The sequence below is a fragment of the Erithacus rubecula genome (genome assembly GCF_903797595.1).
Source record: "Erithacus rubecula genome assembly, contig: scaffold_352_arrow_ctg1, whole genome shotgun sequence".
NCBI lineage: Eukaryota > Metazoa > Chordata > Aves > Passeriformes > Muscicapidae > Erithacus > Erithacus rubecula.
In genome coordinates, this window is record NW_027635980.1 from 57,832 (window position 1) to 73,657 (window position 15,826).

Consider the following 15,826-nt stretch of genomic DNA (forward strand, 5'->3'; position numbering starts at 1 on the left):
GAGGATTTAAGTAAAATAGAGAAGGCAATGGACAGTCTCGTAAAATCAGTAAGACCTCTTTCAGAAGTTGTATTACAGAATAGACGGGGATTAGACCTGCTGTTTTTACAGCAAGGGAGGCTGTGTGTGGCTTTGCGGGAGGAGTGTTGCACCTATGCGGACCACACTGGGATAGTAATTGACACTATGGCTGAGCTCCAGAAACAACTGGAGCAACGTAAAAAAGAAAGGGAGGTCCACCAAAGTTGGTATGAAGCGAACAAAAGTAATAATATAGCAAAAGGGGGGAGTTGTGATGAGTAAAAAACCTTTTGTTCGCCTGATAGTCCTTGAGAGGATATTGCAAGGACTTGGAGGCTGGAATATCATTTTGCTGTTTTGCTTTACTTGCAAGGATGCTGTTAATTATTTTGCTTTGCTTGTCTGAAAGACGTTGAGAGTGAGCCAAGATGTCTCTAATTGTTTTGCTTTGCTTGCCAAGATGCTGTTAGTTATTTTCACTTTTCTTGCATTAATCACATATCGCTTTAAGTGCTAGTAAGGGTCAGTAAAACAAGGATGAGGAAGACTACTCACCTTCATCCCTCGACCACCAGAAGGCAGAAGAAGACCCCCTAGCAACTGGAGGAGCGTGCGCAGAACTACTAGAGGAGGGGCATGGAACCCTGGAAACTGAACAACTTAAAAGGAACGAACAGAGAAGGGGGGACTGCGGCAGTTTTTGGAGCAGGAGCTCCTCTGTCGCCCAGCGCTGTGGATTTTGCTTTTGCCTTCTGTAACTAATAAATTTTTTAAATTTTGATTCGATCCTTTATGGCCAATTGCGTTCATTTATAACAGTAACTAAAATCCTAATTTTCTAAGATGTGTTTCATTGTCAGTCTGCCACAGCTGGCAGCTGTTCAGGCCTTTGGGATTGACCCCTTTACCCATAGAGAGTATTTGGTAATTTTGGCAGTTTGGGCATGTTCAACAATGGCTTTTGCCTGATTTTTGGGAGCTTAAACATTCGGATAATAGCAGGTACATTTTGATGAAAAAATACATGTGCCAGTTTTGCCTGAGCAAAGATGTCAGGGACGTTTGCAATTTCCATAGACATGGCCAGTGCATCTGCTTTCCTGTTTCCTTCTGTGATGAGGCCTGGGAGATCAGTGTGTGATCTCACATGCATAATATGGTAAGGTTGTTTTCTGTGGGAAATTAAATGTGTCAGTGAAGAAATTAATTGGTCTAATTTTGGGTTGGAAACTTCCTTGAGGAGGGCGTGTTCTGCTCTAATGGCTATTCCAGCCACATAAGCTGAATCTGTGACCAGATTAAAGGGTTTGTCTTTGAATTTCTCAAAGGCTCTAACAACAGCTTCCAATTCGGCAATTTGTGGAGATCCCTCCACTATTTGGACATCAGATTCACAATTTTGGGTTTCAGGGTCTTTCCAAATCATTACTGACTTGTGGGATCAGCCTGAGTCGTCTGTGAAAACAGTTAGAGCTTTGAGAGGTGTCCTACTTTGGACTAATTTTGGGACCAGATGAAAAACTGCATTCTAATTAAAAAGTTTGTGTTTTGGTAAATGGATGGAAATTTGGCCTGTATAGCTATCTAGAACAAATTGGAGGCTTTCATTGGTCTGGAGAAAATGCTCCAGATCTCCAGTGGTTAGTGGCAGGTAGATGCATGTGAACTCACACCCTGCAAGTGAGCGGAGGCAAGTTCTGACTTTTTTATCAGATGTTCCATGATTTCAAGAAATGTGGCAATTATCTTTGTGGGTTGATTGCTTGTGAAGATCCATTTGAGGATTAACAGAGGGTCTGTGAGTTGAGGGTTTGATTGGAAAATCAATCCATGAAAAGGAGGGGTTTTCTCCGGATGACAAACTGGAAAGGCAGGCTAGGCTCGAAGTGATGAGCCTGAAGTGAGGACAGGGCTTCTTGGACCTTGGTGATTGCATTTTGGACTTCTGGTGTGCAGGTGCATGGACAGTCCAGCTCTTCTTTGCCTCGGACAAGGTTGAATGGTGGGGCGAGGTCTCTGTTGTGATTCCCAGTCGGGGGCGTATGCAGTTGATGTAGCAGTGGCCTTGGTCTCAACTCTTTGAAAAATATTGTTTGGGGTTTGGGTTTGTTCCCTTACTTTTCCTCCTCTTTGGAGAATTTTTCCCATTATTATGCTAAGGAAGCCTGCCGAGCGGCATCCCCAGCTCTTCATGGCTCAAGACAAAGGGATGGGCTAGGGCTGTCTCACTCTCTTGCTTGCCGTCAAGTTCTGAGGGTAGTCCGGACTGCTCACTTGCATCCCGTGCCATCCAAACACTGGGGAGCCAGGTTCTCTGCTGTGGAACACTGCCCTGCCATCTTCTCTGCTCTGGCTTTCTACCTCTGAGAACACAGCTGAGCACCAGGACCCAAACGGTGAGCGGAGAGCCCTTAATCCATCCTTCTCCCACCTGGGACACGGTGCTGCCGCCTTCACCATTCCCCCCCCCCCCTTTCCTCCCTCCCCCTCACTCCAGCCTGCTTCTTACGCAGCCGCGTGGGACCTGCCCCGCCCCCCACCACCAGGACCAAGCACAGGAAGAAAAGTGTCTGCAGCTGAAAGGACTGAAACTGAGTTATTTGTTCTGTTTGTTGTTAATTTTCATACCTGCTGTTGTTTCTGTTTGTCTGGTTAGATATGTTAGTAAAGAGCTGTTATTCCTACCCCCATATCTCTGCCTGAGAGTCCCTGATTCAAAAATTATAATAATCGGGAGGAGTTCCTGCCGTTCTTGGCAAAATACCTACTCTTCAAACCAGGACAGATCTTGGCACCCAGATGTGGGGCAGAGGGCATAAGGAATAAGAGCTCTTGAGTTGCCTAAGGTTTTCTGTTAGGTGGGAACATGTTGTCTGGTTTAATCTGGCTTGAGCTATCGTACTCTAAGTGTGTGTTTCTGGGGTTACTTCAAGAATGGTACTTACTGTGAGGAAATGAATGCAGGGGAAATTTTCTCCCAACACATCACCGAGTTTTTTTACTCTACCCCACCAGTTTTAAAGGAGTCCAGATCTGCTTTAAAAGCTAATGATATCATACAGTGGCTGGTGTTGCTGATAGGCCTGTTCTATTTAGCGTTCAGAGATAAGGGAATATTGGCTTGGATAACAACCCTGATACCTACCCCAGGAAATAGAGGTGCCGCCCCAGAGCCTGACCCTGACCCACAGTCAACCGCAGAAAGGAACCACTCAGAGTGGGTGAGGGTTCTAGTGAAGAAGATATGTGAGATAGGTGACATGCTGAATAAGCACTTCTCCCCAGATGGTGAGAAAACCTCACCCTGCCTTAAAGAGGGAGAGTCTGATGGTGCTGCAATGGAACCCACAAAGGTTACATTTGTCCAGGTTCCAGCTGAACCGCAGGGACAGCCACAGCCAGCAGCAGTCACCCCTGTGGAAAGTATAAAGTCTAAGATTAAAACAAGGCACCTAGATAATGAGGATAAGCAAGGAGGGCCCTCACAAACAGCAAGGGAGCCAGAGGTTGAAATCATTACCGAGTCCCTGTCATATGAAAGTCTCCGTAATCTGTGAAAAGACATTGTACAACAGGGCCTTGAGGTTTTTACAACCTGGTTACTCCGGGTCTGGGACCTTATGGGAACAGGTGTACAACTGGATGGTACTGAGGCCAGGAATTTGGGATCCTTGGCTCAGGACTCCAATGTGGATCAGGTATTTGTAAGGGAAAAAGGCACCCTTCCCCTCTGGGAACAGCTTTTAATGAGTGTAAAAGAGAGGTTTGTCAATAAAGAGAGAATGCAGGAGCACCACCATAGAATGAGCTGGAAGACCCTTGAGGAAGGGATCCAGAAGCTGAGAGAAGTGGCAGTATTGGAGGTACTCTTTGGAAGGGATGGACAGCATGACAATGACTCTGACAAGGTCAGGTGCACAGGGCAGATGTTGTGGAATTTGGCAACCCTCGGAGCATCTCAATATACCATTTTTATTGCAATGATTAATGCTGATAACCACCAAGAGACAGTGGGTTCTGTTGCTAACAAGCTTAGAAATTTCGAGACTATGGTGAATGGCCCGATGCAGGCCCATGACTCTGCCGTGGTCAGGAGCCTCCAAGAGGAGATGAAGGAAATGAAAGGGTTGAGAGGTGAGGTGAGGGAGATGAGAGAGGAGATGAGGTAGATCAGTGTGGCACCAGTGCGAGTCACATGCCCAAAATTTAGAGCCTAATGCCCCCAGCTAGGGAGAGAGGGTACATCCCACGAGTTGACCTGTGGTTGTTCCTGTGAGACCATGGGGAAGACATGGGAAAATGGGATGGGAAACCCACTTCTGTCCTGGCAGCACAGGTGCATCAACTCAGGGAAAGAAATGCTAACTGAGGGAGCTACACTAAAGTGAAGGCAGCCTCAACCTCCCTTGATCAAGATGCAGGGTATTACAGAAGGGAGGATGATCTGTCAGATCCCCTGGAAGGAACCTCCACTATGTATGCCCAGGAAAGAAATAATAACCAGGGCTAGAGGGGCTCTGCCTCTAGCCAGGGAGAGGCATGGGATGACAGAGATGGTATTGGATGGTATGGATTCAATAGCCTGGCACATCAAAGCCACAGAAACATAAAGTGCTAGTTGATACTGGTTCACAGTGCACCCTAATACCATCAGAACATGTGGGGAAGGTACCTGTTTCCATTGTTGGCATGGCAGGGTGATTACAGGACTTGACTGCTAAAAGCTGAGGTGAGCCTCATTATGAAGGGGCGGCTGAAACATCCAATTGTAACTGGCCCAGGGCTACTGCGCATTCTAGGCAGAGACGTCCTCAAGAACGGCTACTACAAAGACCCAAAGGGGTTCAAGTGGGCTTTTGGAATAGTTGCTGTAGTGGCAGAGAGCATTAAGCAGTTGAACACCTTGCCTGGACTGTCAGAAAACCCATCTGCAGTGGGACTCCTGAAAGTGACAGAGCAAAAAGTTCCAATTGCTACTTTGACAGTCCACCGCCGGCAGTACTGGACAAATCGAGATTCTGTGATCCCCATCCACAAGATGATCCGTGAGCTGAAGAGCCAAGGGGTGGTCAGCAAAACCCACTAACACTTCAACAGTCCCATCTGGCCTGTGCAGAAGTCTTATAGAGAATGGAGATTGACTGTGGACTAGTATGCATTGAATGTAGTGATTCCACCGTGGAGCACTGCTGTGCCGGACATGCTGGAACTCCAGTATAAGATGGAGTCCAAGGCAGCAAGGTGGTATGCCACCACTGACATTGCAAATGCATTCTTCTCCATTCCTTTGGCAGCAGAGTGCAGGCCTCAGTTTGCTTTCACTGGAGGGGCATGCAGTACATCTGGAACCAGCTGCCGCAGGGGTGTAAACATAGCCCCATAATCTGCCATGGACTGATCCAGGCTGCACTGGAAAAGGGTGAAGCTCCAGAGCACCTGCAGTACATCGATGACATCATTGTGTGGGGGAACATGGCAAAGGAGGTATTGGAAAAAGGAGAGAAGATCATCCAGATTTTGCTGGGAGCCAGCTTCATCATCAAGAAAAGCCAAGTCAAAGGACCTGCCCAAGAGATCCAGTTCCTGGGAGTAAAGTGGCAGGATTCCCACTGAGGTCATCAACAAGATCACTGCAATGTCTTCACAGACCAGCAAGAAGGAAAGAAAAGCTTTCCTAGGTAGGCTTTTGGAGAATGCACATTCCATAGTACAGACAGATTGTAAGCCCTCTCTACCTGGTGGCAACATCTCCTGGCACCCCGACTGCCAGTGCTGGGGTGGATGTTCAAAGGAAAGCTTCCCTCTGCCCACCATGCCACCAATGCCACATGGAGCAAGTAGATTGCCCTCATCACGCAGTGTGCCCATATTGGCAACCCGAATCACCCTGGGATTTTGGAGATAATTACAAACTGGCCAGAAGGTGAAGTTTATGGTCTTGCTGATGAAGAGAAGCAGAAGCAAGTGACCCGGGCTGAAGAAGCCCCACCGTACAACCAGCCGCCAGCAGATGAAACATGCTACGTCCTTTTCACCGACGGTTCCTGCTGCATTGTGGGGATGAACCGGAAGTGGAAAGCTTCCGTATGGAGCCCCACACGACAGGTTGCACAAGCTACCGAAGGAGAAGGTGGATCAAGTCAACTTGCTGAACTCAAAGCTGTTCAGCTGGTCTTGGACATTGCTGAGAGAGAGAAATGGCCAAAGCTCTACCTTTACACAGATTCATGGATGGTAGCCAATGCTCTGTGGGGTTGGCTGGAAAGGTGGAAAAAGGCTGACTGGCAACGTAGAGGAAAACCAATCTGGACTGCTGATGAGTGGAAAGACATTGCCACTCGGGTAAAGAAGCTCCCCGTGAAAGTCCGTCATGTGGATGCCCATGTTCCCAAGAGTCGGGCTAATGAAGAACAGAGGCACAACAAGCAGGTAGATCAGGCTGCACAGATAGAGGTCTCAAAGATAGACTTAGATTGGGAACACAAGGGAGAAGTGTTCCTGGCTCGATGGGCCCACGATGCCTCAGGCCACCAGGGTAGAGACGCCACCTATAAGTGGGCACGAGACCGAGGGGTGGATCTAACCACGGACAGCATCTCTCTGGTTATCTATGACTGTGAGACGTGTGCTGCCATCGAGCAAGCTTTCACGGTGTGACTAGAGGGTTTGCCAATTTTAAATATTTAATTTTCTTTAGAGATAGGATTTAGGAGTAAAGACAATGCAGGCTCAAAACTTAAAAAAAGATACAAGAAGATATTTATTAATAACACAAAAAAAATTATTCAGAATAAGATTCCTAGATTATTCCCTCCTCCCTTCACTCCACATTTCTTACCAACCACATACAGAGAACACTTCAGGCAGTTATCCACTCAAATAATCATTTCAGTTCACTTAAGAGAGAAAAGTTCCTTTTTCTGCTTTAGACTTAGGGGGTGTCTTCATCTTCACAGTATGCATCGCCAGGGACCTACAGAACAATAAATTTTCCTTCCATTCCCACAGTCTTTCCTGAGCCGTGTTATGGATTACGACGCACACATGGGGTACTACTTTTAAAGGAAGGCTGCTGAAAAACAAAATCCTCTTCATCCTCTTCTCTATCAAATGTCTCTGTTCATATTTGTTGGGGGTTGAGTGTTTTTCTATTACTGTGTCAATTGAAAGAATTTTTCCCATTTTCATGCCAATGGAGCTGGCCGGGTTACACCCAGGATCTCTGATGACTCCAGAGAAAAGGTGTCAATTGCAGCGGCTCCTGGAGGGGCCTCTGAGGCTTCTGGGGGCAGGGACTTGTGTTTCCGGAGAGCGGGGAAGAGTACGCGCGGGATCTTCAGCCCACACGGCCAGGCACAGAAGAGCCAGACCCTCTGTGATCACCTGCCCTGCATCTGCCCCATTCCAGCCTCCTGCCTCTGCGAACACAGCTGATCACCCGGACACACACAGTGAGCGAGGAGCCGCCCACTCCAGCCCGTTCCCGCCCGAGACCAGAGTGGCCGCTGCCGCCCCCTTCCGCCTGCGCTCCCGCCTGCCCTCGGCAGCTCCGGGCTTGGTACTAAGCACGGAGACAGTGTGCTTGCATCTAAAGGGACTGACACCGAGTTATCTATTCTGTTCTGTTAGCAATTTTAACAACTGCTGTTGTTTTCTGTTTGTACAGTTATATATATTAGTAAAAGAGCTGTTATTCCCACCCCTTTATCTCTGCCTCAGAGTCCTTGATTCAAACAATTATAATACTTGGGGGGAGTGGAACCAAAGTCTCTATTTCAAAGGGAATCTTCTGCCCTTACTGGCAGACACCTGTCCTTTCAAACCAGGACAATATTCCAGTCCTAAAACAGAGAGCTCAATTTCCCGAGGCAAGGAAATTCTTCTTTTCAAGCACCCATCCTCTCCAAGTATATTTTACAGTTTAAAGGAATTTTAGTGAAGTCACAATCCCTTCATAGCCCCACAAAAATAGGTTTTCAGCTACTTCTCAGTTCCATCTTTTCAATCTCTTCCTATCAGGAACTTTATCTTCATTCCGCCGACTTCTGTGGGCTCCATGCTTTATCTCTTCTCATTAAGGGTTTCAGGAGATCGAGAATCTTATCCAGGCATTAAGAAGTTAAAATTGTATCCAGATCATTAAGAAGAAAGCATGTGGCCGGTGCCGGGGGCGCCATGTGACCGATGCCGGGGCCATGCGGCTCCACCGATCCAAGCCGGGGCTGGACTAAGGGCTCCCTGCAGAGCCGGTGCCGGGCAGGGGTGCCAAGTCAGGCCCCCTGCAGAGCCGGTGCTGGGCCGGGATGCTGGGCTGGGCCCCAGACCAAGCCCAGAGCCAGGCCGGGGCCCTGGCCGGGGACCCCCGCTCCTCCAGAGGCCGGAATCCGAAAGACCTCCCAGCACTTGATCCACTGTGATTTGTGAAAGCAAAATAACTTTTCATTGGTTTCCCAAGCTGTCCATCACCAAATCAGCTCTCTGATTGCTGCCAGCAGCTCACAGGAGAAGCCCCGGCAGACGGGACAGCCCCCTCCATTCCCACACCACATGAAGCTTTCCGTGAGGGGAAGCCACCCCTCCCTCCAAGCACGTGAAACCAACACACAAGCCAAGCGGGTGAAGCCCTTCTTTTCCACAACTCATCCTCCCTCCAGGAGGATATCATCTCCTGCTGAGCCATTCAGTCCCACTGTATGACTGATAAAATTACATCATCCCATTGGGAGATGCTCCAGCCAGGGGGAGGAGCCAAGCCTGTCCTACCTAGTTAAAAACCTGAGATTTTGGACAGCAAGATACCGTCTTTCTACTGGATTCCAGAGGAAAACTGGATCTTTCCACATCATCCCTGGGCCTTCAGAAAAAAATTGCACCCTTCTACAGGAGCATTGCTTCAGCTGAACCACACCTGCCACTGCAGGAAGACCGTAGCCACCATTTATTTGGACTGCTACTAACACCCTGACTGACAGGGTGTCAGGTTATATTCTGACTCTGTCAGGGCTGGGATTGTTCTTTGTAATACTGTATTTCTGTTTTAATTTTACTAGTAAAGAGTTATTATTCCTATTTCCCATATCTTGGCCTGAGAGCCCCTTAATTTCGAAGTTATAATAATAATTTGGAGGAAGGGGGTTTACATTCTCCATTTCAACGAGATGCTTCTACCTTTTTTGGCAGACACCTGTCCTTCAAACTAGGACATGGACTCATATCAGGCTAGCAGCCAGTCATCAGTGGGATCCCCCAGGGCTCAGTTCTGGGCCCAGTGCTCTGCAATGTTTGTATAAACTATCCAGTTGCAGGAATCAAATCTATATTCAGCAAGCTTTCTGATGATACTAAACTAGGACTCCCTTGAGGGTAGAGAGACCATACAGAGAGATCTGGATAGACTAGAGAGCTGACCAATCACCATTCATGAAATTTAACAAGGCCAAGTTCCAGATTCTCCACTTGGGATGGGGTAATCCTGGTTATACATACAAATTCGGGGATGAGATGCTGAAAAGAAGCCCTGTGGATAAAAATCTGGAGGTGTGGCTTTATGGCAAGTGTCCTGGTTTAGGGCAAATTTGGAAGGAAACCTCTCAATGGGATCCCTCTAGGAAACAGATTCAAGCAGTCCCTCCCCCAACTGGTTCAGGAAAATATATTTCCTCAGAGAGAAGTGGAAAAAACCAGTTTATTTAATAGGCAAAGCACTCCTCAGCACAAAAATGAACAATACTAAACAGCAAAACCTCTCACTGCTCCGAATAGATGACAAATTCAGGAAAGTCCCCTCAGTGGGTCGCAGCCTGGCTCACTCAGTCTGTTTTCAGTTGCCATGGCCCAGGCCAGGCCTGGTGGGCCACAGGTGTGAGCTCCCAGTGCTCCACCTGGGTTTTCAGTCCAGAGCAGGTTGGAACAATTCCAAGAAAAAGGGAAAAAACACACTCCAGGGGACTCCTTTGCTTCAGCTAGCCAGAAAAACTAACCAAAAAGCAATAGAGACCTCTCTCCCACTGTCCACTGCAGACAGCGCAGTCTGTGTGAAGAATGCAGGGGAGTGAGTGCAGACACTGATAGCAAACTCTGCATCTCTTTCTCTCCCCGCTTTACTCCTGGAACCAGTCTTAAAGCTGCAGAACTCAATATTCAACACCAACAGACGATTTGGGGATACGAGCATCATGAAGTCACGCCAAGACATTCCACCCCTTATCCCCATATCGCCAGCTTACTACTATATCTAATATATATTCTGATTTTATAAACTCACTATGAACTGGCAGTGTGCACTCACAGCCCAGAAAGTCAACTAAATCCTGGGCTGCATCAAAAGGAGCATGGCCAGTAGGTTGAGGGAGGTGATTCTCCCCCTCTACTCTTGTGAGACCCCACCTGGTGTACTGTGTACAGTGCTGGTGTCCTGAACATAAGAAGGATATGGAACTGTTGGAGCAAGTCCAGATGAAGGCCACAAAGTTAATAAGAGGTCTAGAGCACCTCCCTTATGAAGACAGGCTGAGAAAGTTAGGGCTGTTCAGCCTGGAGAAGAGAAGGTTGCATAACAACCTTCCAATACCTGAAGGGGGCCTACAAGTAAGCCAGAGAGGGACTCTTCATCAGGAACTGTAGTGGTAGGACAAGAAGTAATGGGTACAAACTGAAAGAGAGGAAATTTAGGTTAGATATTAGGAAGAAAATTTTTACTGTGATGGTGGGTGAGACACTGGAACAGTTTGCCTAGGGAGGTTGTAGATGCCCCAAACCTGGCCATATCACCAAAATTCACTGAAAACCAGTCAAATAAAACTCGTTAACACAAATTTAGTCTTAAGAAGGGCATTATTTATTACAGGCCTCTGGGTCTTGCATGCACAGGACCTTTTACAAATGTGTTGCTTATATGCAGTCACCACATGCATATTATGATTTGCTCATTACCATAAAACCCTCCTGAAGTTCCCAGGTTCAGTTCTTGTTTTGGCTGTGACTGCATTCCTAAGACTGATGTCTTCACCTTGTCTTCCAACTGTCCTTGCTGAGAAAGCAGATCCTACATACACTGTTGCTAAAAGTACACAAGCACAGTAGAAATTGGATTAAGCCTTTTCATATCAATTCCCCCCTTTGAAACTTTTCAAATTCCTTTAGGCCATTTGAAGAGTTTCAACTCAGGTTTTATGTATAGTCACATATATTCCTGCAAGATTATGACTGATCATTTTGCAAACACAACCAGTAGCAAGACTAATAGTTATTACAATTACAATCACAATTATGATAGTTTCTTTCCAGTATTCCAGCCAGCCATCCTTTCAGGGACCATCCTCCTATTCCTTGAATAATTTTATTGAACCAATTAGTTTCAGAGGCCATTTGGATAGCATTGATATCTTCAGCAACTTGCCAGATTTTGTCAAGTTGTTTTGGAAATCTTCTGTTACATTTGAGATGCGTACACAACAATGTTCTCTATTCAGTTTTAAGTACCCACAAACCCCTTGTTCTTTGGACAGCAATATTACTAAGGCCAGTCTGTTTTGTTATATCAATTTAGTATTTGCATGTATTTCCCAATTTATAATTTGAAATCTTCTTTCTGTGGCTTAGGATAGTTTCTTTACTTGCCAAGTTCGATTAGCTAACAAAATTCTGTTTTCCAGAGCCATAGCTCCTGGCAATAGCAAACTCTGCATGGCCCATCCAAACTGAGTGGAAGATGAAGGCCTTGTCCATTCATCCTCAGTGTCTCATTTTACCTTACACCAATATTGGGCTTTTATGGGGCTTCTTCTCCAAGCTAGGCATAAGGTTAATAACTCTAAGGAAACTTGCCTGGTGGTGGGTCCAAAGAGTAGTCAAGTGGCCCAATATCTGCCTGAGGTAGCCCAAACAGTATAACCTGGGGAAGGAACTTCAGAGATTTAACACAACTTAAATGTTGGTTACTTCAATTTACAAGTAATTTGGCCATCCATCTTATGGTGCTGGGCTGACTTCCACTGTTTTGTTTTTCTCCACACCTCCATTGATTTTTACTTAGATTATACATAGGTGTAATTCCCCAATTTACACAACATCCCACCTCCTCCAAGTATTTCCATTGCCCTTCTAAGGGCTTCATCCAGGTATGAGGCTTGGTTTAGAGAGTTTGATACTCTGGCAAGTTTGAAACATTTTTGGTGATTTTTAGTAACACATAGTTCTAACAACCTGGTTGCTTCTCCTCCTGAGGCTGCTAAGGTGAATTCTAAAAAATATTGGTCGAGACCATGGGACCCTGTTGAACACTCCTTACCTCCTTTTTTCCCAGAAATAGTTATATTATCTCCTGGCCTGCAAGCTGTTGGATACTCAAGAATACCATCTCCTCCTTGTCTACATCTCCTCATCCAAACAGTGGGTGATATTGGCCTTTGCTATTGCATTAGTCAGATTATCATATTGGATCACAATTGACAGATCTATAGGGATAATTCCCCAAGGAATAGATTCCCCTGCTGAACTGGGGATAGGGAGGCAGGCTGTAATGTTGGACAGATTGCAAATCATACCAAACCCTTGGATTAATGTAAATATCATTTTTTTTCAACATTTCCACCTGAAGATAAAAAGATTTCCATAAACATTAGTCTGTACATTTTGCTGCTCGTGTACAGATGTCTTCAAAATTTTCAGCCACAGGGGTCTGGTGTTTTCTACTGTTCACTCTGAGCCAGAAGCCTTCTTAATTCAGGTGCAATGCATCCAGGAGTTAATTCACTTTCACTGCTCTTCTTGTAGTCAACAGAACTAGATAACGTCCTTTCCACTGATCCTGAAGTGGTTCAGATTTTCAGGTCTTGATGTATATGTGATCCCTGGGCTGAAATGAATGAACTGGGGTGTCTAGGGTAAGATGTTCTGAGAGAATGATAAATCTTTCAATTCATTCAAGGATTTCCACAATGAAAAGAAATATTGTTCTATTTCCCGATTCCCAATTTGTTGTTCAGAACCAGGGAAAGTAACAACAGAATACAGTCTTCCAAACATCAACTCATACAGGCTCACCATCAGTTTAGTTCGGGGTTGCACTCTAATTCATAACAAAGCTAATGGTAACACCTGTGGCCATTTCAAGGAGGTTTCCCGACAAATTTTGCTAATTTGTCTCTTTAGTTTTATTCATTCACTCAACCCTTCCACTAGATTGTGGTTTCCATGGAGCATGTAAATCCTGACTTATACCCAACTGTTTGCTAAGTTGCTGTAACACTTCAGATATAAAATTAGGTTCCCTATCAGATAACATCCCTATAGGCACTCTGAACCTGAGTATGATCTCTTTGAGAAGTATGTTGGAAACTTCTCTAGCCCTGTTGGTGCAGCAGGGGAAAGCTTCTGGCCACTTGGAAAAGGTATCCACTATTACTAGGAGATACCTGTATCCTTGTTGGCATGGTAGCTCAGAAAAATCAATTTGCCAGTACTCCCTGGGAGTGTTTCCTCTTTTAGTAATCCCAGTAGGTGGTCTTTTTTAATTTAAAGGATTATTTTTAAGACATATCAGGCATTTTTCTGTAATAGACCTGACAATTTTTGTCATCCAAACACCGAGTATCTGAGTCCATAGACTTGTCATCATAGCATCAATTCCCCAGTTGGGTTTGCTGGTGTTTCTCTTTTACAATTTGTAACATCAGTTGTGGTAGGACTATGACCTGGTTGTTGGGAGTTCTCAGCCATCCACTCTCTTTATTTTGGGCTTTTAGATAAGTAGCTAATTTAAAATCTGCTTGACTATATCCACGGCTGCCTTCTGGCAGTGACATAGCTTTATTAGGTATTAACGGTAGGATGCCTTATTGTGCAACCTCTCATGCTGCTTTATCTGCAAGTTTATTTCCTGTATGAATTCAGGAATCACCACACTGGTGTGCCTTGCAGTGTAGTACAGTCACTTCTTTGGGCAGTTGGATAGCATCGAGAAGGGACAATATTTCTTGTTTATATTTAATGGGAGATTCTTGTGCTATTAATAGGCCTCTTTCCTTCCATATAGCTCCACAGGCATGAACAATGCTAAAAGCATATTTCAAGTTGGTCTTTTTCCTGCTGCCAATTCCAGGTCTCTCCATAGCGCTATGAGCTCTGCCCCTTGTGCTGAGGTGTCCGTGGGCAGTAGAGCAGCTTCTATTATCTTGGTTGACATGACTATGGCATAGCTGGCTCTTCATTTTCCATCTTGCACCAAGCTACTTCCATCTGTAAAGAATTCTGTCTCTGGATCTTCAATGCTTGTGTCTTGTAGGCCTGGTCGCCTTGCATAAACTTGCTCAATTGTCTGTAAGCAATAATGGGTTAGCTGTTCATCCCTTTGCATCAGGGTGTTTAGGAATTAGGCTGGATTTACTGCTGTGGTTAATTTCAACTCTACATCTTCTTGCTCCATTAAAATAGTCTGATACTTCAGCATATAACTCAGGGAAAGCCAATGTCCCCCCTTTTTGTCCTAATACATTGGTTACTGCATGCTAAGTGTACACTGCTATCTTTTGTCCCAAAGTCAATTTCCTGGTGTCTTGGATGAGGAGAACAGTCATCACTATGTCTTGTAGGCATCTGGGCCATCCCTGGCTGACCTTGTCAAGCTGTTTTGAAAAGTACCCCACAGGCCTCTTGAAGTCTTCTACCTTCTGAGCCAGAACTCCAAGGGCTAGGTGCTGTCATTCATGCACAAAAAGCTCAAAGGATTTTGTTAAGTCTGGAAGTGCTAAGGCAGGTGCAGACATCAGGGCCATCTTTAAGTTACAGATCGCATGTTCACTCTCAGGAGTCCAAACCAAAGGTCCTCCTGGGGCCTCCTTTAAAAGCTCATACAATGGTTTAACTAAAAATTCATAATTTGAAACCCACAATCTGCACCATCCAGCCATACCCAAGAATGCTCTTAAATCTCAGGGAGTCACAGCTTGGGGTACCTGGCAAATGGCTTCTTTTCTCTCTGTTCCTTATTTCCACTGTCCTGGTATTATTTCAAATCCTTGGTAGGTAACTTGCTGCTTCATGATCTGAGCTTTTTCCCAAGACACTTTGTAGCCTCCTTGGCCAAGGAAATTTAGAAGACTGATAGTCAATTCCATACACTTTTCATTAGTTTCAGTTGCTAGCAAGATGTCATTAACATACTGCAGGACCAACCATTCAGGGTTGTCCTTTTTCCAGACGTCTAATTATTTTGCCAGTTGGTTCCCAAAAATCATTGGACTATTTCTAAATCCTTGCAGTAACACAGTCCAGGTAAGTTGAGTCTTCTGGCCAGTTTAAGGATTTTCCTATTCAAAGGCAAAAATGCCCCGACTTTGCTTATTGAGAGTTATGTAAAAGAAAGCATACTTCAGATCTGTTACTGTAAACCATTGGTGATATCCCATAAGGGATGTTAACAGGGTATAAGGATTTGCTACAACAGGGTGGATAACCTGAACTATTTGATTGATCACTTGTAGGTCTTGTACCAGCTTGTATTTATTCATCCCAGGCTTTTAAACTGGCAAAATAGGAGTGTTATATTCTGACTCACATTCTAATAATCCAAATTCCCTGAAATTTTCTATTAGACTCTTGATTCCCCTTTTAGCTTCTAATTTTAAAGGATACTGCTTCCACCTAACTGGCTTTGATACAGGTTTTAGGGTAATGCTTATAGGCTGAGCTTGTTGGGAATGTCCTGGAGTTCCACTGGCCCAAACCAAGGGTATTACTGCATTTTCTACTGCTTAACAGTATTCCTCCAGAATTGTCTGGTTCTGGTGTTCCCTGCAACATAATA

At 45.3% G+C, this 15,826-nt stretch overlaps 1 protein-coding gene across 1 annotated transcript in view; it reads left to right on the plus strand.

The window, feature by feature from the left end:
- Positions 1-4,070: 4,070 nt before the first annotated feature.
- The window catches only part of LOC306816052 (polyadenylate-binding protein-interacting protein 1-like), a gene marked incomplete at both ends in the record, with an annotated part of 44,098 nt that continues 32,342 nt past the window's right edge, over positions 4,071-15,826 (plus strand). The window contains 2 exon segments of the mRNA XM_079332549.1: positions 4,071-4,160; positions 5,425-5,615. Of these exon segments, the coding sequence (XP_079188675.1) occupies positions 4,071-4,160; positions 5,425-5,615 (281 nt within the window).